We start from the raw sequence: 23,416 nt of genomic DNA on the forward strand, positions 1-23,416 counted from the left end.
CAGAAATCAGCAAACACTACAAATCAGGGGTTTTACTTTGTTTTCAGAGAGACACTTTACCAACATAACACTGGGCAGAAATAAAACAAGATTAGAAATTTTAGAAATGAGAAAGTCACTGAAATATAAACTCAATGGGAATCCCAGCTTTTAAATTCTAATTATACTCTCATCTTAAGGACAAGAACACAACCCAATTTCAGTAGATCTGCACAATAAAACTATTTCTTGCTCCTGGAATCCCCAAACAGGACGCTCCTGATGGGTTGGCTCTTCGGGACACTGCTCCGTCCCACCTTCCATTGAAAAAAAGTTTTTAAATAGACTTTTTTGGAACAGCTTTAAGTTTATAGAAAGATACAACAAAGTTATTTCATCGCAAAGTGAGGCCTGAACTCAGATCCCTCTGAATGCAGACACCGTATGTTCGTTCTTTCTGCTTCACCAAGCCTTCTCCCTGGAGAGAAGCCGTGTTGCCAAGAAGAGCCTGTGTTATTCTCAGGAGCAGAAAAGAGCTGTCAGATGAAAGGTGGTGTTGTATATTCTCAGGAGAACAGGCTGGTCCTGATACCCAGAGTTCAGCAAGTGTGGGGGAAGGGCATAGACTTGCATTTTTGTGCATTAATTGTCACCAGGCAGAGACTCACTGCAGAAGCTGTGATTGTTCTGGAAGGGTAGTGAGAAGGAGCAGTGATTCCTAATTCACATTCAGAAAATAACTTGATTTTTTTTGGTCTTTTTGTCTTTTTAGTGCCGCACCGTGGCATATGGAGGTTCCCAGGCTAGGGGTCCGTTCAGAGCTGTAGCTGCTGGCCTACACCACAGCCACAGCAATATGGGATCCTTAACCCACTGAGCAAGGCCAGGGATTGAATCTGAATCCTCAGGGATGCTAGTTGGGTTCATTAATGGCTGAGGCATGAAGGGAACTTCAGAATACTCGATTTTTTTTAAAATGTCGTTTTAGGATTTTATCCTTCCTCTCACCTAGTAAGGAATGATGTTTTGCTACCTTGGCAAATAAGACACAAGAAGCAAGCAGTTCCTTGCCTGCTGAATGGCAGCCCTCAGCCATTCCTGTGATGGGTAAAATACTTCATAGCTTCCTGCCTTTTCCCTGGTATCCAGCTGGAGTGCCAGCCAAGTGTGTATCTACCTACTTCTGGCCAGACCATAAATCCAAGTGTTTCTCTCCAAAGAGCTCTCTGTCTTCAGACCGTATAACTGCTCACCAAAATACAATGCCTCTTCCAGAGGAATACACATCTCTGCTAGACTGAGGCTGGCCTTGGGACTTCTTTGGCAGCATGTGGCTCACCACTCTCCTTTCCTGTCCCTGAAACCACAGATAGTGCCACTGTCTGACTGGGTCCCTGAGTGATCATGATGGAAAAGTGGCTTGAGTGAGAAATAAACTGTAAGCCACTGGGAGTTTGAAGGGTGTTTGTTATCCTGACATAACCTACCTTATCCTTACCACCTCTCCCTACCCTGGGACGGCTGGTCCCCTGTCCAGCCAACCCACATAGTAGGCATGTCCCATCCAGATAGACAAAATTCCCATGTAGCTTCTGGATCTACTATTTCAGAAGAGAAAAAATCTCCAATTCCCAATTATTTTAAAAGCCCCCATAATGACAGGGGTTAAATAAGCAACCACAGGAAAACCAACTCTGTGCAAACAGAAAAACTATGTGATTAAACATCACCCTTACTGAACTTCCATCAGCTCACTGAAGTTATAGGGAAGTAATGAAAAAGGTATAAACTCACATGAACAAATAAAATGGGAGCAATTACATCAGAAGAGGGAATTTAACAAAATGTTTGGAATACACACAAAAATATGAATGAAAAAGAAAAGCTCCCATTTTTAGCAATACAGGGAACTAACTATATAGAGCATGAAAAAAAAATCCCAATCCAAAAACTATCTACAAAACTGATATATTCTGTTTGAATGTATCAAAGAACTACTACATTTAGGGTTTTATTTTTACATTTAGTTCTGATTCATTTGACATTTTGGCAAATGGTTTAGGATATGGATCTAATTTTATCTTTTTCCAGATGGTTATCTAGTTATCCCAATAAAATTTATGTTTTAAATTTTATTGAAGGGAGTTCTCTTGTGGTGCAGTGTGTTAGGGATCCGGCTTGGTCACTGCAGTGACTTGGGTCACTGTTGTGGCATGGGTCCAGTCACCGACTATGGAACTCCCACATGCCATGGAAATGGCCCCAAAATGTGAAAAACAAGTTTTTTATTGGAGTATAGTTATAATGTTGTTATTTGTTTCAGGTATACAGTACAGTGAATCAGTTATACATATACAAATGTCTATTCTTTTTTCCCATATAGGTTATTATAAACTAGTAGATTTCCCTGTGCTATACAGTAGTTTTTCCAATAAAATTTAAATGTCCATCTTTTTCTAAGTGATCTGAGAGGCCATCTCTATTATAAATCAATTTTCCATATGGACTCAGACTAATGAAAGAGAATAGAGTATCCAGAAATACGCAGTGAATAGGGAATGTCAAGGTAGTGGTCACCTGGAGGGGAAGGGGGTTGTGCTTGGCAAGGAAGATGGGACAGGGATGGTGTGCCACCTGGGTGGTGGTTACATGAGCGTTCATTTTATTTTTTTGTCTTTTTAGGGCCCTACCCAGGGCATATGGAAGTTTCCAGGCTAGGGGTCAAATCGGAGCTGTAGCTGTTAGCCTGTCACAGCCAGAGCAACACCAGATCTGAGCTGCGCCTGCAACCTACACCACGGCTCATGGCAAAGCTGGATTCTTAATCCACTGAGCGAGGCCAGGGATCCAATCTGTGTCCTCATGGATGCTAGTCATATTCGTTTCCGCTGAGCCACAACAGGAACTCTGTCTGCCCATTTTCTAATCAGTTTTTGTTTTTGTTTTGCTATTGAGTTATATGAGTTTTTTATATATTATGGTTTCAGGTTTAAGTCCATTTGGAGTTTTTTGGGTTTTTTTTTTGTGAGTGGTATGAGACAGGGGTCCAGTTTCATTCTCTTGTATATGAATAGAACCCCCATATAATCTAACAACTCCACTTGTGGACATAATGTCCAAATGAATAAAATCCCATCCTCAAGAGTCATCTGCACCCCCACATTCACTGCAGCATTATTTACAACAGCCAAGACACAGAAACAACCTAAGTGTCCATCAACAGATGAATGAGTAAAGAAAATGTGGGGTATACATACAATGGAATGTTCTTAAGCCATAAAGAGGCAAATCCTGCCTTATGTGACAACGTAGATGAAACTTGAGGGCATTATGCTAAGTGAAATAAGTCAGATGGAGAAAGATAAATATGGTATGATCTCACTTTCATGCAGAATCTAAAAAACTAAACTCGTGGAAAAAAAGAACAGATCGGTTGTTGCCAGGGAGTAGGGTGGTCAAAAGGAATAAACTTCTAGTTATTAGATAAGCTCTGGGATGTAGACTTCTAGTTATTAGATAAGCTCACAGCATGGTGATAACGGGTCACAATATTGTGCTGTACATCTGAAAGTGGCTAAAAGAGATTTTGGAGTTCCTGTCGTGGCACAGCGGAAACAAATCCGACTGGGAACCATGAGGTTTCGGGTTCGGTCCCTGGCCTTGGCCTTGCTCAGTGGGCTAAGGATCCGGTGTTGCCGTGAGCTGTGGTGTAGGTTGCAGAGGCGGCTTAGATCCTGCGTTGTTGTGGCTCTGGCAGAGGCCAGTGGCTACAGCTCCAATTAGACCCCTAGCCTGGGAAACTCCATATGCTGCAGGTGCTGCCCTAAAAAGCAAAAAAAATAATAATAATAAAAATAAAAGCAGATTTTGAAAGTTCTTACCACACACAAATATTTTAACTATATGTGGTGTGTTCATTAAACTTACTGTGGTAATCATTTTGCAATATATGCATATATAAAATCACTATGTTGTACACCTTACATACATATACAACATTCTATGTCAATTATACCTCAATAAAGCTGGAAAAATAAAATTCTAACTTTTCTAACTCTTGCACATAATATGTTCACTCATCTTTTTCTTCAGTCCATCTTGGTATCCAAATGGCAGTGAAAATTGCTTTTTCTTCACCACGGTAATTATAATATATAATCCTATCTATTTATAATCTATATCTATTATATTATCCCATCTTTGCTTTACCAAATAAATTTCCATCATGGAATCTTTAAAAAACTGTAATTCATTAGGCTATATATTTTTGTGCATTTATTCTTATGCTCTTTTCTGTATATGTATTATATCCTACAACAAAAACGGTTTTTAAAAATTAATTTAGGGGTTCTCTTGTGGCACAGTGGTTTAAGGATCAGCATTGTCACTGCAGTGGCTTTGGTTACTGCTGTGGTACAGATTTGATCCCTGCCTGGCCCACAGGTGTCATTAAAAAGAAAAAAAAAAAGAAAGAAAAAAATTTTTTTATTCTTATTTTTTATTTTATTTATTTATTTAGTCTTTTTAGGGCTGTACCAGTGGCATATGGAAGTTCCCAGGCCAGGGGTCAAATTGGAGGTGTAGCTGCCAGCCCACACCACAGTCACAGCAATGCCAGATCCGAACAGCCTCTGTTCTTGTGACCTACAACACAGTTCCTGGCAATGCCAGATCCTTAACCCACTGAGAGAGGCCAGGGATTGAACCCACATCCTCATGGATACTAGTTGGGTTTATTATCCCTGAGGCACAAAGGGAACTTCAAAAACAACTTTTTTTAAGGGCAAATAAAGAACTCTGACGTAGCTATTATCTGTAAGTCAGAGAATAATGGGATCCTAGCCTAACAAAGACCCCAAACCATGCCTCTCTACCTGAGATAGGGAGGCACACTTACCACAACAATCCAGCTTGGTGATTAGTTGTTGTTGTTGTTTTTTCTTTTTTGTGGCCATACCCACAGCATACAGAAGTTCCCAGGCCAGGGAATCAAACCTGTGCCACAGCAGCAACACGAGCTGCAGCAGTGACAATGCCGGATCCTTAACCCGATGCGCCACAAGGGAACTCCAGCAATTATAGAGTTTTGACCTATAAGGATTTGGGACAAGAATTAATTGACCACTGAGGTCCCCAGAAATGAAACATGCTGGGCAGCCTATTAAAGCACTGCTGGATGTGTATGGAAGGGGAAACTCTAGGAGGGCTGAGAAGAAACCTGAGTCACATTGATGGGGGTTTTCAGCTTCTTACCCAGTTGCCAGACCTAATCAGGTCACATACCTGGAGTCTTTCTGAGCTCTCAGGGCCCTTTGAGGACTCTGATGTAGCAAGAGTTCAGACTGACTCTTCCCCTAGGCCTTTCCTGGAGGGATGGTGCACTGGGGAAAGGGAAATACCCAGACTTTGACAAGTTATCAAAACAGGCTCTGAGACCCTAATGCTGACACAGTCTACCTTATTATGGAATCGGATCTTACTACGGCTAATGACAGATGGAACTCTGGTCCAAGTGCATTCGATGGTGGGTCCAAAGAGACCGCAGACACATTTTAAGGTAAATATACTCACTTCCAAAAGAAAACAGAGATAATTACTACCTGGCAATATCACCATGCTGGCAACCAGACTCATGGAGGGTGATTATGATGGAATAGGCCTAACAGAAGATCCTGGAACTATCTCCAACGTATTAAGTCAAACTCTATACCACATTCCAGCAGGATTTGCCACTCAACTTGAGTTAATGGAAGGGCGGGTGATTTCTTCCTCATCTCATGCACTCACCATCTGAATCATGGAGAATGACAGTAGTTCATTATAAATGTAAACAAGTGGTCATGCCAACCTGTGGTTCCAGATATGGCATCTTTGCTGGATCAAAGCAACACAGTTCCTCCCCAACAGTAAAAACAAAGCAAAACAAAACCAAACCCTCCACATGATTTTTTTTTTTGGTCTTTTTGTCTTTTTAGGGACACACCCACGGCATATGGAGGTTCCCAGGCTAGGGGTCCAACTAGAGCTGTAGCTGACAGCCTATGCCGCAACCACAGCTCGGGACCTGAGTTATGTCCGCAACCTACACCAGAGCTCACAGCAACACGATCCTTAACCCACTGAGCAAGGCCAGGGATTGAACCCATGTCCTCATGGACACCAGTCAAGCAAAACCCTCCACATGATTTGATGGGACTCTTGATTCTGGAGGTAACTGGTACATCTAAAGTGCTATTCCTACCACCAAGTATGGTGCCCATAAGACAGCAGATTTGAGTAGGCCCAGAGAAGAAACAGTTCTGGGCAGTCCAGGCTATGTACAAACCTTCCAGACACTGGGCCCTATGACTCAGCCAACCAATTGCTTTTGGAGAGTGTCTGTGGTGGAGAGAGGTGTCATATGGAGTCTCTGGAGTAAGAGAATTATATCCCAGAATCCTACGGTTTTAGAAATAGACCAATGCCCTTCTCTACCAAAAAGTATTCTCTATTTGAAAAGTAACTCTGGGCTTGTTCTCAAGCACTGGCAGAAACTGGATTGCAGGACACTAAGTAACTGCAGACTCTAAGAGGTCCACCATGGGAGCCACGCTATGTGATCCACCCAACTATGAAAATGCACATTCAGAGGCATTCCACTGCATGATGGAAGCAGACTCGAGTGGGTCCAGACAGCCCAAGGAAATGGCATGGGCGGCTGCTTCAGATGCCTGTGGCACCTGCTCCTACCATTCTGCCAATTCCCTGACAGCCCTCACATACAGTATCATGGCAAGTTCCACAGAAGATGGAAATGAAAGGGAAAAAGCCCCATCCTGCTGGCCCCTTATGCTCTGCTGGCCCCTTGCGGTGAACAGTTTCTGCCCTGCTGATCTACTCAAGGCGCCCTGAAGGACGGCAGGGAAGACCACCCTCCTGGAGGGTACAGCTGGTGGTTGGGGGTGGGGAGGCCTCATGTAGAAGGGAAGGGTGCCTGGGGGGTGTTCCCTCCCTGCTTCATCGCAACCACCCTCCCCCCACCTTTAGCCATTACTTGGTCACAGCTCCCCACAGAGAGGTACATCTTCCTTTACCACAGAACACATTTTAGAAAGAACAAATGACTATATATAGTTTCTTTGTTCTTTTTAATTCAGAAAGAGAGAAAGGGAAGAAAATACAAAACATTTGTTTAAATAACTATTGCAGAAAAGAAGATTTGGGCTGGATGCTGGGACCTACCTCTTCCAGAATGGGGATTTATTAATGTTTTAAATAAAACAAAACCCAAACAAAAGTAGAAGAAAAAGGAACAATAAAGAAATAAATTATTCTGCTCGATACTGTTTGGCATAATTGCATTGTTTTTTCATCTTCTAAACACTCAAAACAGCCTCTTCAGGAAGCACTGAGATGAGACTGGCAAGAATGGCTGGTGCCTGGACTCTCTACTGATGGGAGAGGCCCTGAGCAAGGCCTTCCACTAAAGGCCCCCCAAATCCACCCCCATTCTTTGCTTCTCCTACTTTTGGAACTGGGAAGGAACAGACTCAAGCTAAGTTCTCAATATATTAACTTTTAGGGGTGTCCACTGCCCCACCCTAATCCTCTAATATACTCTCCTGCTGGCTACTATTTCCCTAGCCAGCTGCAGGAACTACACCAACGGCCAGGAGGCTGCTGGGTGGTTACCAACTCACTAAGCACTAAGAAAAAGCGTGGTTGTCTGTTTCCTCACTGTTAGGAAGGGGGATCCTTTTAGCAGTTTGGAAGCTTCACAGAAGCCCTTCCCCCCTCCTGTTACACTTCCCCAACCCTGAAGGGTGAGAATACCTTCAGCATCTTCCTCTAGGGACTTAAGCTGGGTTCAATCATGCAAGTAGCTTCCAGCTGTAACCTCTGCTTGTTAGCTTCCCAGCCCTTCTAGAGCTGGAAATGGAAAGTGAGTTAAAGGGTAAAGGCAGGAGGTGAGGGGGGTAAATGTGTGGGCAGAGGAGGAGGCATGCAGGGAGCAAGTCTTCTCCTCCCCAGATATTCTGCATGGCCAGCTTAGTATTTGAAAAGAATCCCTGTTGGTCAGCCACCCCAGGTAACTTCAGGTTAGCTAAATCATGAGCCCAAAGCAAACTCCACCCCCCAGCAAGAGGTTTCCTACTCCTTTTTGGGGTGATGGGTGAAGGACCAGGCAGCTGGGCCAGCTTTCCTTCCCACGTGTAGCTCCGTTTTTCTAGAGCCAGCCAAACCGGGGAAGGGCGGGTAGGCGGTGGGGGTGGGGGAAGCAGCAAGTGCCCCAATCACAGGGCAAGTTTTGATTTATTTTCCAGAGCAACAAGTAGGCTGGTGAGGAGGCCCAGGGCGAGACACTAAAAAGGTTGTGGGCAAACAACAAGGGCCAAGGGTACATGTGAGTGAGAAGCACCTTACATTTGATGTGACGGGGCTTCCTAGTCCCCTGCCCTGTTCCTTACACCAGTGTTCCAGAGTTAAGCCCTGGGCTAATTCTGCCCCTCACCCTCCTGAACAAGAGGTGAATACAATTAATAGTTTTCCGGTGAGACACTAAATGCCATGGTCAGAAAGGCCATTCCATAGGGTGGCCAAAGGCGGGAAGGGGGTGGAGGCAGGAGAAGGGGACCCACGCACCCTCTGGATTCTCACCGCATTTCTTTGGTGGGTTTACACTCACCCATCTGCGCTTGACTGATAAAGGAACTGAGGGGTCTAGCTTTCTCGTAGTCCGGAGCAGTTTGGGAGAGCTCTAACTCTTCCCCTGGGGAAAAACGCGCTCCCTGGAAACCACCCGCCCGGCCCTCGACCGCCAGAAAGGCTCCGCGAACGCCCCTCCGCCCGCCCCGAGGCCATGAGAGGCCGCGCTGCCGCTGTCCCGTGCCTTCCCCACCGTTTCCTTCTTCGCGCGTTCGCGGGGTCAGGCCGGCAAGCGGCTGAGACGCCTCCTACCGAGCCTAGAGAAAAGTACTTCTCGAGGCCAGAAAAAACTTCTCTTCCTTAGAAAGCGTGAAATAAAATCCTACCCAAAAGCATAGGGGAGTGGGGATTGTGCGGCCGCCAGCCCGCCTCCGAAGGCCATTGATTGGAGGAGACAGGGTCCAGCGCCGGAAGTTCTCCTTGAGTCGCATGATTGGCTGGGAGAAAGAGGCTCCGCCCGACAGCAGCGCTGATTGACGCTAGGCCCGGGCTGGCCTCAGAGTCCAGTGATTGGCGGGCCATAGCTCGCTGGACTGCAGCATGATTGGTCCGGACCGCGGCTGGCGTCGCTCCCAATTTCCTGCTGATGCCCAATGGGGCGCCGCGCCCACCGCCCCTAGGCTGGCCCTGAGTCCCTGCTGGAGCGCACGCCTGGACCTCGCCGCAGGGCCGGAAGGGTCGCGACGAGGCCGAGCTCAGTTGCCTCGGTAGACCTCGATCTTGCTGGCCTTGGCCAGCATGTCGATGATGTGGGCCTCGAAGTCGGCGTCGTGCACGCCGGTCTTCCGGAACTCGCCAGCGTACCGGTTATTCTCCCAGTAGTGGTGCCAGTTGCCCCGGCTGTCGGCCCCGAATCCATACACGTTCACCTGCAGGGAAGGGCGGCGCTAGTGACCCCAAGTCAGGGGACCAAGCAGCACAATTCGCAGCAGGCGGGAGGCACCAGGAAAACTGGGGACAACCAGCCCTGGCGCTAAGGACACTATCCCAGAGGGAGACTACTGCTCCCTTCTGGCTCTCCCTCCAACCACCGGTCTGATGACATCAAGAAGGCTCAGGGAGTTCCCATCTTGGCTCAGTGGAAAGAATCTGACTAGCATCCATGAGTCAGCAGGTCCCATCCGTGGCCTCTCTCAATGGGTTAAGGATCTGGTGTTGCCTGAGCTGTGGTGTAGGTTCCAGGCACAGCTCGGATCTGGCCTTATTGTGGCTGTGGTGTAGGCCAGTGGCTGCAGCTCCAAGTCCACCCCTAACCTGGGAACCTCCATATGCCACAGGTGTGGCCTTAAAATGCCAAAAAAAAAAGACCACCTCACTTTGGGGCTAGTCTATGACAGCTCACCAACCCTTGCTAACATTTTTTTTTAAATAGAGTACTTTTATTGAAAGCTGCTCAATTACCTAACACCATTCACTGAGGAGTTTACTGCAAAAATGGGTGTGCTGGGCTTGAGCACTGTTGTTTACTGCTTACTGCTAGAGCGAGGGACTCCCAATAACTAACCTCTATAGTAGTAGGCCTGTGGCCCACAGCTGTGGGAGGTACCACCCTGTTGAAACTTAACTACATTGTTTCCATTCCACTTAGGTTTATGGTTATTCTTTATGACAAGTAATATCAACTATGGTAGAAGTATTCGATTTCCTTTTTAAATAAATTTAACATTCCAATAACATGATTTCAGATTTAGTAAAAGCATGAAAGTAATTAAGTTGGGAAATGCAGATCTAAACTTTGCAGCCTAGCAATGGGAGGAATGAAAGCCACTTGATTTCTGCCTACAAAAACACATTCCTCTTGAGGCACTGCAGGCTGACTCCCTCTGTTCCATGGGTCCTTCTATTTTACTCCCAGACAGGGTTACCCACCTCATCACACACGTGCAGGGCAAAGAAGAGTACCAGCATCCCAGTGGAAGGGTACCGCCCATGATGCTCTGTCCACCTGTCATGGATGTACTTGAAGAAGGCTGGGTTATAGATCTGGACCTGGGAGGAGAAGATGTAACAGGCACATGAGTGCTTTTGGGGCCTGGAGGCTCAGGTCAGGCTCTAAGTAGTTTCTGCCAGTTTCTCCATGCTTGCCAGTAGACAGGTTCGATAGGGTTCCTTGGTTCCTGATGCCCCTGCTGGGGGTTGGGCATACCTGCAGATGGGGACTCTAAAGGTTCTGGAAGGGTACTGGGGGACACCTGAGCCACAGAACGAGGAATACCATGAGTCAGGTCTGCACTATTTTCCACTGAGGTGTGGATGAAGAAGAGGGAGGAGGGAGCTTACCTTTTCTTTGTCCACTCGAAGAAAGGACTTCACTGGGGCATAGGTGCTGTAAGCAGAGAGAAAAATAACACTGAGAAGATCCCGTGGACCCAAGGATGCCTTTTCTCCCACTTAGGCCTGCGTGATGACACCTTCACAATAGGCACCCTACTTCCAGACTGCTCTCCCATAGCACATCACTGTAGTACCCTGCTCAGAAGCCTTCGATGGTTCCCGTGCCCTTCAGGATAAAATAAGGATGTGTTAGCAAGTATTAGGACCTTCCATAACCCAGCCCCAACTTTTCTTCCCATGACTGTCTATGACCTCTCCACTTGAGTTAGCCCATCATCTCACACCCACCATGTCTATGCTCTTACCTCTGCCTGCAAGAGCCCTCTCCCTACTCTCACATTTGGCATAAATCCCTCTTTCCCTATTAGCCAGCCATGGTACCTGTAGCCTACACTTCCCTTTCTGAGTATCGATGGGACTTAGATTCTACAGCACTTACTTTAGCCCTTATGTTCTTTCAGACATAAAGTCAGAAAACAGTAATTTATACTTCTGTGTTTAAAAAAATACATGGTGGAGTTCCCGTTGTGGCACAGCAAAAATGAATCTGACTAGTATCCATGAGGATGTGGGTTTGATCTCTGGCTTCCCTCAGTGGGTCTGGCATTGAGTGTTGCCATAAGCTATGTTGCAGGTCGTAGACACAGCTCAGATCCCACATTGCTATGGCTGTGGTGTAGGCCAGCAGTTGTAGCTCCAATTCAGCCCCTAGCCTGGGAACTTCCATATGCCGCTGGAGCGGCCCTAAAAAAGTAAATAAAATAATTAAAAAATTAGGAGTTCCTGTCGCGGCGCAGTGGAAACCAATCCAACTAGGAACCATGAGGTTGCAGGTTTGATCCCTGGCCTCGATAACTGGATTAAAGGATCCGGTGTTGCTGTGAGCTGTGGTGTAGGCCTCAGACTAGGCTTGGATCTGGTATTGCTGTGGCTATGGCACAGGTTGGCAGCTGTAGCTCTGACTGGACCCCTAGCCCGGAGAACCTCCACATGCCGCAGGTGCGGCCTTAAAAAGGAAAAAAAAATTGGTGTTCCCATTGTGGCACAGCAGAAGCAAATCTGATTAGCATCCATAAGGATTCATGTTCAATCCCTGGCCTCACTCAGTGGGTTGTGGATCGGGCATTGCCATGTGCAGTGGTGTGGATCATGATGCAATTCGGATCCTGCATTGCTGTGGCTGTGTAGGCTGACAGCTGTAACTCCAATCTGACCCCTAGGCTGGGAACTTCACATGGCACAGGTGTGGCCCTAGAAAGCAAAAAAATTAAAATTAAAAAATAAAATACATGGTGACACCAGACAAAAGGTGGAAACAATCCAATTGTCCATTGACTGATGAATGGATAAACAAGGTATGTCCATACAACAGAATACTATGCAGCCTTTAAAAGTAATAAGATCCTGACAGATGCTTCAACATGGATAAACTGTGAAAATATTATGCGACTGAAATAAGCCAGATGCAAAATGACAAACACTATATGATTCCACTTATATGAAGTGCCTAGAATAGTCAAATCACAGAGAGAGAAATAATAGTGACCCTCCTAGACTGTTGGTAGGAATGTAAATTGGTACAACCATTATGGAAAACAGTATGGAGGTACCTCAGAAAACTAAATATGCAACTATCAAGTGATCCAGAAATCCCACTCCTGGGCATACAGCCAAATAAAACTTTCATACAAAAAGATACATGCACCCATATGTTCATTGCAGCACTATTCACAATAGTCAAGACAATGGAAACAACCTAAATGTCCACTGACAGATGAATGAATTAAGAAGATATGGTACATATACACAATGAAATACTATTCAGCCATAAAAAGAACAAAATAATGCCATTTGTAGCAACAGAGATGGAACTAGAGATCCTCATACTAAGTGAAGTAAGGAAGGAAGAGATATGGCACAAATGAACCTATGTACAGAACAGAAACAAACTCATGGACATGGAAAACAGCACTGTGGTTGCCAAGGCGGAGGGGGAGGGAGTGGATGGATTGGGAGTTTGGGGTTAGTAGATGCGCACTGTTACATCTGGAGTGGATAAGCAATGAGATCCTGCTGTATAGCACAGGGAACTCTATCCGATCACCTGATGGAATATAATGGAGGATATTATAAGAAAAAGAATGTGTATGTGTGTGTGTGTGTGTGTATATATATATATATACACACACACACACACATATATATACATACTCATATATATATATATATATATACACACACACATATGTATAACTGGGTCACTTTGCTGTGCAGCAGAAATTGACAGAACATTGTAAAGCAATTATAATTATAATTTAAAAAAGAAAGTAGTTAACAGAGGCTACAAGGAGGTGGGAATGGGGCGAGACTAATGAATGGGTACAGAGTTTTCATGTGAGGTGATGGAGATGGATTATAGCAATGTGTGCAGAGCAGTGTGTATTTAATACTACTGAACTTGTGGTTAAAATGGTGTATTTTACCTTAAACATATATATTTTTACCAAAAATTCACAAACACACCCAAAAACTATGGTGAGACAGAGAGTAGAATAATGGTTGCCCAAGACTGAGGGGTGGAGTGGAAGGGGTAGGGGTGATGGATAAAGGGTAAAAGCATATCTTTATTTATGCTGGTGAGGACGTCTGAGGCATGTGGAAGTTCCCGGACCAGGGATCAAACCTGTGCTACAGCAATGACCTGAGCCACAGCAGTGATAATACCAGATCCTTAACTGCTAGGCCACCAGGGAACTCCCAGGGGTATCTTTTATTTATTTATTTTTTTAGGGCTGCACCCACAGCATATGGAAGTTCCCAGGCTAGGGGTCAAATAGGAGCTGTAGCTGCTAGCCTACACCACAGCCACAACAATGCCAGATCCAAGCTGCGTCTGCAATCTACACCACAGCTTGTGTCAATGCCACATCCTTAATCCACTGAGCAAGGCCAGGGACTGAACATGAGTCTTCATGGATACTAGTCAGATTCATTACTGCTGAGTCACTACGGGAACTCCCCAGGGCTATCTTTATCTTTAGAACATGAGTTTGTGCTAAAATTAATTGTGACAGTTACACCATACTGTAAATATACTAAGAGCACTGAATTGTACACTTTAAATGTGAATTGTACAGTCTATGAATTATACCTCAATAAAGCTGTTAAAAAAAAACACTTGGTGAATTGGAGTTCCCACTATGGTGCAACAGGATCAGTAGGGTCTCTGCAGCACCAGGCCATAGGTTCAATCCCTGGGCCAGCACAGTAGGCTAAAGGATCTGGCATTGTTGCAACTGCAGCAAAGGTCACAACTGTGGCTAGGATCTGATCCCTGGCCTGGGAACTCCATATGCCATGGGACAGCCAAAAAAGAAAACAAAACAATAACAACAAAAATACTTGGTGAACTGAATTTGCTGAGGTTCCGCTGGGCAGCTGATTCCAAGAAGGTAGAATTCCCACAGTCGAAGGCAAGAACTGCTTCTTGGAGAGAAGACCTGGAAAGGGGTCTATTTCTACCTTTCTACCACCAGTATGCTGGCTGCCACCAAGCAGGGAGTGGCCCCAGACAAGCCGTGGCCTCATCTAACCCACCATTGTGGGCCCTCCCTACTACTGCCTCTCTCCTCACCAGCCCCTCTTGGCCCAAATATAAAATTAAAGGAATTCTGAGATCCAGTCCCTGGACAACTCCTCCCAAGGTGGGCTGTCGCCCATATCCCCCTGCCAGCCAGCAGAACGGCTCACAATCGGATCTGCCCTGTGGAGAGGGCGCTGGCAATCCACAGGAGGTCCAAGGCTTTGAAGGGCACCAGCACGAAGCTGACGTTGGCAGGCAGGTTCTTGGCACTCTCGGGGTACATGAAATGGTGGGTGGTTCGGCTGCCGACATCCTGCTCAAAGCCCACGGTTGGCGCCTGATTCATCCTGCAGGGACGAGAGGGTGACGTGAGAAGACACCGCTACGGAAACTGGTACAGGAGTTTTAGAGGATGGTTTCAGTGCTGGACATCAAACACGCGCATGGGTGTGCAATTACCCAGCGATTCCATTTCTAGAAACTGGTTTTATAAAAATGGTTGCGTAGGGAGTTCCCGTCGTGGCTCAGTGGTTAACAAATCCGACTAGGAACAATGAGGCTGCAGGTTCGATCTCTGCCCTTTGTCAGTGGGTTAAAGATCTGGCGTTGCCGTGAGCTGTGGTGTGGGTTGCAGATGGGGCTCGGATCCCGCGTTGCTGTGGCTCTGGCGTAGGCTGGCAACTACAGCTCCGATTAGACCCCTAGCCTGGAAACCTCCATATGCCATGGGAGCGGCCCTAGAAAAGGCAAAAAGACAAAAAAAAAAAAAAAAAAAAAAAAAAAAGTTGCGTAAGTGTGCCAAGACGTGTGCAAGGATACTCACTGCAACATGATTTACAATAGTGAAAAGGAGAATCAGACAAACAATAAAAAACTGGTTAATACATTTTCACACATTCATATAACAGAGTAGCATGTAGCCATTTGAATGAGCAAAGCAGATTTACATGTGCTGGGAAGAAATAAGTCCAAGATCTATTCAGTGAAAAAAGTGGTGTGAGGAATCTCACTTCTTCCCCTTTAACACATATCTTTCGAATACCTGTGCAGTCAGAGGAAATTTCAACACTGAAAAGGAAAACTGAAAATCAGATAGTGTGATTCCTTTTCTTACAAAAGGAAAAAAAAAAAAAAGGGAAGGAAAAGAGAGACAGAAAGAAAGGAAGGCAGGTAGGAAGGAGGGAAAGGAGGAGGGAAAAAACCTAACTTTGTATATGAATAGGAAAGATCTGTAAGAGTATTAAAATGAACAATGGTTACTCTTGGGCAATGGAACTGGGGATGGGTAATTCACTTTTAGTGCATACATATCTACTTTTTGTTTCCCGATACCAAGCACATATTACTTTCATATTTTTTTTTAACAAAAGAGAGATTTCCACAGCTTCCAGCTCACTTGGCCATTCTGTCCTCTTTCCTAGAAGACACGGAAGCAACCTAAGAAGTTAAAGCACTCCCTTGACCCTTGGGTGGATGGCTCAATTCCGCCAACCCAGCCACCCTGTCCCTGTACAAGTTCCTGTCTGCCTTTCCATACAAGGCCAAGAAGGACGCCCTGAATTCTGACAGTGCCCACCCTCAGTGGCCCCCAGCAGATGTGCAGTGTAGGGCTGCCTCTCCTCCACTGTCATGGAAGAACCTGGAACCCTAGCAAAGGGTCCTCCTCCCCACCCCCTGGGTGTGACAAGCCGAGAAGGCTTCTAATCCCTTCCAAGTGGAGCAAAACATAGTAAAAATCAAAGATCCCTTTTTTGGTGAACATCTTATTTAATTTTTAAAATTTTATTTACTATTTATTTTTTCTTTTGGGGGTCTTTTTAGGGCATATGGAGGTTCCCAGGCTAGGGGTCAAATGAGAACCATAGCCGCCGGCCTACACCGCAGCCAAAGCAAACGCCAGATCCGAGGGGTAGCCACACCCTATGCCGCAGCTCACAGCAACGCCAGACCCTTTCACCCACTGAGCAAGACCAGGGATCAAACCAGCATCCTCATGGATACCAGTCAGGTTCTTAACCCACTGAGCCATAACAGGAACTGCTTAATGAGCATCTTAAATACAGGTGATCCAGCTTTAAACACAAACCTGTTGGTTTTTCTGCTGTGACCAATTAGGAGCACATTCCTGTCTTGTGTGGGTCACACTGCAGTCATACCACTCAGACAGATGACTTATTCTGGTCTCCACTTATTCTGGGACACAGGGATCTGGGAGAGAGAGCAAAGTCTCCATGGGCTCTCCCAGCTTTTAACCTTCCCTGTCCTTAACGTGGCCAGCACCCCCTAGCTGGGCCCTGTGTCTCATAGGCTCCCTCGCTGCCCTCCTCCTGCCTATCTCCCACTGAGGGCATGATGTGGTGACAGCATGTCCAGGAGGGCCCCCAAACCAGTCATGCTGCTTTACTTTCTGCCTCTCTCAGTCCCTTGCCTTGAGGGACTGGAGGGTACTTTGGGCTGGAAGACCATAAAGCGCAGTAGTGTTCTGATATGGAACTAGAGAGTGAGTCCTTGTTCTTAGCTACTTCAATTCATCTGGTTCAAGCAGAAGCCTAGAATCTTTCCTGCAGAACCAAATGTGCTCTGGCCCCAGAACAGGGATCCAGATCCTGCCTCTCTACCCCAAATCCAGTTCTTTAGCTTAACTGCCCCTCTGCCTCCTGTCCAAGTGCCCCTCAGATGTCTTGGTCTCTAGGGCTTGGAGATACTGCCTCCTAGAGGAGCCAAGAAGTATTTTTCTCCACCCACTGATAACAGTTTGCTGGGCCTGCTACAGCTTCACACACAGCACTGATGTGTCACCAGGGCCAGAGTCTGGGTCTGCCTCTGCCATGACAGCCCTGGGGTCCGTGATGAACAGAGCAGGAAGGAAGCAGCAGGAGAGGAAGCCTTGGTGTTCCCGTTGTGGCTCAGCAGAAATGAATCTGACTAGGATCCATGAGGATGGAGGTTCAATCCCTGGCCTTGCTCAGTGGGTTAAGGATCTGGTGTTGCTTTGAGCTGTGGAGTAGGTTGTAGATGCGGCTTGGATCCCATGTTGCTGTGGCTATGGCGTAGGTCAAGAGTTACAGCTCTGACTGGCCCCCTAGCCTGGGAACTTCCATATGCTGTGGGTGTGGCCCTAAAAGACAAAAAAAAAAAAAAGAGAGAGAGAGGAAGCCTTAACAGGGACAGTGCTTCTCTGCTACCTGGGGTGTGGAGGTGGAGGTGTAACAGGAGGTGGAAGAATTAGATTGGTGACAATCAAGTTGGCTTGGGCCTGGGCTGGGCACAAGCTGGGGTCCAGGTTTACTCTTATGAGGACTCAAGAAACAAACCTCATCTCATTCAAGATGGAGAGGCCAGGAGTTCCCGTCATGGCTCAGAGGTAACAACTCTGACTAGTATCCATGAGGATGCAACCTCGATACTTGGGATCACTCAGCGGATTAAGGATCTGATATTGCCTTGAGCTATGGTGTAGGTTGAAGATGTGGCTTGGATCCCATGTTGCTGTGGTTGTGGTATAGGCTGGCAGCTCAGCTCCGTTTCAACCCCTAGCCTGGGAACTTCCATATGTCACGGGTGCAGCCCTAGCGGGGAAAAAAAAAAGGTGGAAAGACGCCAAGTTGGTCCTGCAGATTAAAGAGCTACAGTTGCCACAGGTCAGCCTCTGAAGATACCCCTTCCCCCGTCTGCCTTTTCCACTGACTTGGCAGCCAGAGCTTTCACAAAGTCCCTCCTTAGACCTGTCACCCAGGATCGTTGCCTCCCAAACTCAGTCAGCCCTGCTGCAGAGCCTCCCCCTCCCCCAGGTGCCTCCTGCTTACTGGGCAGGCAGCAGCTCTCAAGTCTGGGGATGAATGGGATAACAGGTCCAAAAAGATGTTTCAGAGACTCCAAGAAATGGAATGAACACGCCTGGCATGCTTCTAGGGACAGAATTTTGCTTTAAGGCTCTGATTCATTCTGGCGAAGCCAAGCCCTGGAAAGGGACCAGAGCAGGATGGAGAGGATGAGCTGGATCTCTGTGACTCCAGGGAATCTGTCCCCTGCCACCAAAGCACCTGGGGACAGATGCCTAGGCATGGTGGACATACATTCATACTTAGGGCTTGGTGTTTGGTCCTCATCAGCCCCTTTTATTCTTTCCCGTATTTATGGTGAGCTTACAGTCTGCCAGGTGCTGTTCTAGGAGTTGTGGATCTCTCTGTTGGCCAGCTGCGGCAGGACCAGCTCAACTCCATTTGGAGTTGTCAGTAGGGCTCAGAAGACAGAGGGGGAGGAGGCAGCCAGGGCAGGGTGCGGGGGCTGGAGGGCGTGGGGAGTGGGTAGAGCCATCACCTCACTGTAACTCAGCTCAGCCCTCCTAGTGGTGCCTTTCATTCGTCCTGCTTCCAGAAAGGGAGGCCTCCCCACTGGTTCCAAACCAAGATACGTCTAGAAGCAGAGTCACCTTCACTGCCACCTCACTGCTTCTACAGATCAGCTGAAAGCCAATTACCACCTGGGTCACTCCTTCCACAAAGTAATTCTGCAGTCCACTCCAAAACATGGCATCTTCTAGTCTGATCCCTGTGAGGGAACATCTGTGAATTCCTTTCTGCCTGACCAGGTACCACCCAGATGTCATAGCAGCCAAGTCTCTGTCTGCTGTGTTCCGCCCCTGGAGCCTCCCAACCATCACTAAGGTGCACAGTGAAAGCTGTGCAGGGGGTGGAGAGGCAGGGGAGACAGAAGGTACAGGCTCTTGAGAGCATTTCCCTGGGCTTCCCCAAGTGACCCAGGGTCTTACTGAAGTGATGGCCACCTCCCTTCCCAATTTCAGCCACTGTCTTTAGGGCGGAGCGGCCCCTCTCCAGCTCCCAGCTCACCTCCCTTGCATTCTGGGTGCCAGCTATTGGAGGATGGGGAGAATCTCAGGTGGTTCTGGGTGCCTGGATTTGGCCAAGCACCACCCCCCTCTCCCCACCCCCTCAACATTCTCGACATGAGAAAGGTTTTACAAGGAATGTTGAAAGGCTCAGAGACATATTGCTGCCTTGGTGTTGCTATGGAGACAGCAACAGTTTCTAAGACAAAGCCCTTCCTTCTGCCTCCTGGGAAACCTGGTCTTTTTGCAATGCTCATTCTAAGAGATGCTTAGTAAGAACTGGGCATTTTCAGTGTCTTTATTCTCAGGGCTCTTCTTCTATATAAGAGTGGGATGGAGGGGTTCTCACTGCAGTATTTCCTGTCCCCAAATCTAGGGAGGAAGGTTCGGGAGAACAAGCAGCCCATGTCTGGGTCAAAATCCTTCCTCTAGTCCCTGCTTGCCCCCAGCTCCATGCTCCGTGTCTCCGTCAGGAATGTGTGCCCTCCCAGCCCTTCTCTTTTCCTCAAGGCTGGGCACAGAAGTTTGTGGAATCAATAAGCCCCTGCATAATCTAAAAGCTATGAGGTAAAGGTAAGGATGGGAGCCCAGAGCAGACACTGACAGCTCCTTTTTCTGCTCAGGATACCCCTCATCTGTGAGTTTGCCAGAAGGAATCACCTGTGGCTATTAAGCAAGACACTAGTTTGGGGACCACATTCCAGGCCCAACTGCTAAGGGGACCAGGCAGGCAGAAGGGCCTCTGGTGGGAGTATGTACAGACATCAGCCAGGAGTCTAGTTTCAGCTCTTTTCAGAGGTGTTCAGAGTTGGAAGCTAGGTGTGGGCCTCCAGCAAAGTTTAGTATGGGAATTCCGCCTCCCCATCCACCCAATAAACAAAAGCAAGAGACTCAAGCCTGTCACAGAAGAGTCTGGGCATCAGGGCCCCACAACACCCTAAGCAACTGGTAACTCCTGCGTTGCAAGACAAGGCCAAGAAGGCCAGTGCCCCATCCTGGAGGCTTGTCCTAGGCCCAGCCTTCAGCTCCCTAGGCTCACCTCATGATGAAGTTGTGCCCGTCCACGTCTGGCCCATAGCCAGAGCCCCGCAGGTTACCCGAGTTCCCCACCACAGCACAGCGCCGGCACTGGTGGGGGTCCCGGAAACGGTAGGGGTTCTCGCCTGGTACTATCTGGAACAGCTTCTCCAGTACCTCGTTGGTGTTGTGTGACTTGAACTGGGGCTGCAACATCTGTGGAGGGAAGAGGGGGAGAGAGGAGGCGGGGCGGGGAGGGAAGTATGAGTGGGAGGGGACTCCTGACTGCTTCCCCTCCCTGCCCTCACCCTCCAGTGTCCAAGCAGCACACCCCGGGCTCTGTCATGGAGCAGGAATCCTCTCTGAGCAGTGAGAACCCTCCCCTCGTTCAAAAAAAAGGCATGGTCTCCCCATCCAAGACCAGACTGGTGCTCAGCTATCAGGAGCAGCGCCTTGGCCTGGTCAGACCTCAGGGGTCAAGGTTCTATTCAACACACTCTCCAGAGGCCTGCAGGCCTGTGCCCTGAAACAGAGGAACTTCCTGGGCTCATCAAGCATGTGAGGCCCTTGCTCTGCTGTTTCCCTGCAGCAGCTGAGTCTCAGAGCCATTTTGAGGTGGTTATATGCAAAGCCCCACCAAGCTTCGGGTGCTCATTCCCAATAGGCCTGCAGGGGGCACCCCTAGGACTCGGTCTGGAGCCCTGGAGGAAAAGGCAGAGAGGCACACATACACTTTCAAAGTCAGAATGGCTGGGATGAAACTGGTCCCCTGACACCACCAGTGAAGCAAAAGACCATGAAATATGGTCAGGAGAGAGCACTTAAATGCCCACAGTGCCAGGCAAGTAACAGGCAGGTGTGAAAAGGTAGGTGGGGCTTAAGGTAAGCAGCAGCCCCCATCAAAAAGGAGTGACTTCAGGAGTGCCCTTGTGACGCAGCAGGTTCATGATGCGGCATTGTCACTGTAACTGCTCAGGTTGCTGCTGTGGTGCAGTTCGATCCCTGACCCAGGAACTCCCACATGCTGCGAATGGGGCCAAAAATAAATAAACAAATAAACAAACCAAATGTTAAAAAAAAAAAGACGGGGAGTGACTTCAGCCAGTCGTTGCGCCTTGTGAGACTGCCCCCAGAAGGACTATATTTTCTAGCTGCTGAAAATACAGATTTTGTATAAAATTATTAAATTCCTAAACTATGGTAACTACTGCAAATAGTTTAAAAACATTGAGCTGGACCTGGCCCCCAGGTCACCAGTCTGTAAGGGCTTTAAAATGAGAGTTCCCATCATGGTGCAGCAGAAACAAATCCCACTAAGCATGAGGTTGCGGGTTTGATCCCTGGCCTCGCTCAGTGGGTTAAGGATCTGGCATTGCCGTGAGCTGTGGTGTAGGCTGGCAGCTGTAGCTCCAATTAGACCCCTAGCCTGGGAACCTCCATATGCCGTAGGTGCGGCAATAAATAAATAAATAAAAATTTTAAAAATGCTCTGTGGTCCAAGCTGTAATAGGAGCTGGTCAGGGAACAGAAACCATGGAGAGGACAGGGTGGGTCTACTCCTCTGTCTGTTCTCTGAGCACAGGAAGGGCTCCACCACAAGAACATGAATTCAGTGTGGAGAAAAAGCTTAGCCCTGAGACAGGAATTTCTAAGTTGATAACAAAAGGAAGTGACTGGAGAGCAGCAGAAAAGTGGCTTCTGGTGCTTAAACACGCTGGTGCTTACACAGTCCTGAGTTCCCTCCCTGTGAGCGGGGGCCTGGCCTGCCCCTCAGTCTATCCCTGCCTTTGGTGGCTACCACTGAAGACTCTGACCATTAGCCCTGGGCACTCTCTGAACCTTGATTTTCCCCATAAAATGAATACTGTGACTATGAGCAACAGACGGGATCCTTAAGGGCTCTAAGTTCTCATGGGAGGAGTCTGTGGGGCTCCTGGTGACCTCTACTCTGTAAACTTCCCCTCCTTAGGGACTCTGCCAGTCTTGGCCAGGAAGCAGGATCTGTGAGTTACTCTGATAACCGTGATCGCACATCATCCTCACAGCTGCTCTAAATGTGAGAGAAAGGGGAAGCCGTCACCCTCTCCATTTGCCAGCTAGGGAAACCAGGGACCAGGAGCTGCCTTTTAAGTCGCCCAGTGGGGAATGCCAGCAGCATGCAGGCCCCTGGATTAAGTACTGAAATACCTCTGATGCGTGGCAACCAGATGGCCCTGGCACAGTCTGGGGAGTGATGCTCCAGAGATGACAGGGACAAGGTGAAGGGAATTAAAGTAGCAGAAAGGTGCCGAGATACAGAACAGCAGGGAGGCTTCGGCATACTTGTCCCCTCATGCCCCGCCCCTGCTGCTTAGCCCCCAGAGGAGGTGACAATGCTTATGTAACCCAACCCAGAAGAAAGTATTTTCCAGCAATTGTAAAGAACCAAGTGAATGGCATGGCGCTTAAAATTATTTTGAGCAAATATTTACAAATTAGGATACTTAGAAAAAAAATTGGGACTCCTTTTTTTTTTTGTTTTTGTTTTTTGGCAACCCCGTGACATACGGAGGTCCCAGGCCAGGGATCAGATCCAAGCCGCAGTTGTGACCTAGATCCTTTACTGTGCTAGGCCAGGGACAGAACCTATGTCCTGGCACTGCAGAGATGCCACCAATCCTGCTGTGCCACAGCAGGCACTCCAGGGACATTTGGGTTCTCTTACAGGGTCAGAGGATCCAGCAGTGATGGGCTGCCTTTCTGCATAGCAACAATCACTGGAGTTGTGTGGCTGCCTCCTTTATAAAGGGAAGGACTTCATTCCATGGGCATGGTCCTCACTTGTAGCCATCTTCCCCCTGGGGACCTGCTTCTCCTATCTATTTTACCTCCCTGACTTTGCAGGTATTTGTGGTCTATATTTGGCTCCTATAGGCACTAGAAAATACTAGTCCTCTCTCCTTCCAAGCCAAAGCTCACTAATCTATGAG

The 23,416-nt window shown here is 47.5% G+C and overlaps 1 protein-coding gene across 9 annotated transcripts in view; it reads right to left on the reverse strand.

Moving 5' to 3' along the window:
• The window catches only part of ST3GAL2 (ST3 beta-galactoside alpha-2,3-sialyltransferase 2), a 54,160-nt gene continuing 37,826 nt past the window's right edge, over window positions 7,083-23,416 (reverse strand). For 6 of the 9 annotated variants that reach the window (XM_021093800.1, XM_021093801.1, XM_021093796.1 and 3 more), the window contains 5 exons: window positions 20,470-20,663; window positions 14,749-14,928; window positions 10,945-10,990; window positions 10,534-10,653; window positions 7,088-9,533 (listed from right to left, as the gene is read on the reverse strand). In XM_021093800.1, coding sequence (XP_020949459.1) covers window positions 9,360-9,533; window positions 10,534-10,653; window positions 10,945-10,990; window positions 14,749-14,928; window positions 20,470-20,663 — 714 coding nt within the window. In that variant the 3' untranslated portion in view covers window positions 7,088-9,359. Of the gene's footprint in view, window positions 9,534-10,533; window positions 10,654-10,944; window positions 10,991-14,748; window positions 14,929-20,469; window positions 20,664-23,416 lie in introns of all 9 variants that reach the window. The other 3 variants (XM_021093795.1, XM_021093794.1, XM_021093798.1) reach the window with 1 other exon arrangement.

Source organism: Sus scrofa, chromosome 6 (genome assembly GCF_000003025.6).
Source record: "Sus scrofa isolate TJ Tabasco breed Duroc chromosome 6, Sscrofa11.1, whole genome shotgun sequence".
NCBI classification, from domain to species: Eukaryota; Metazoa; Chordata; class Mammalia; order Artiodactyla; family Suidae; genus Sus; species Sus scrofa.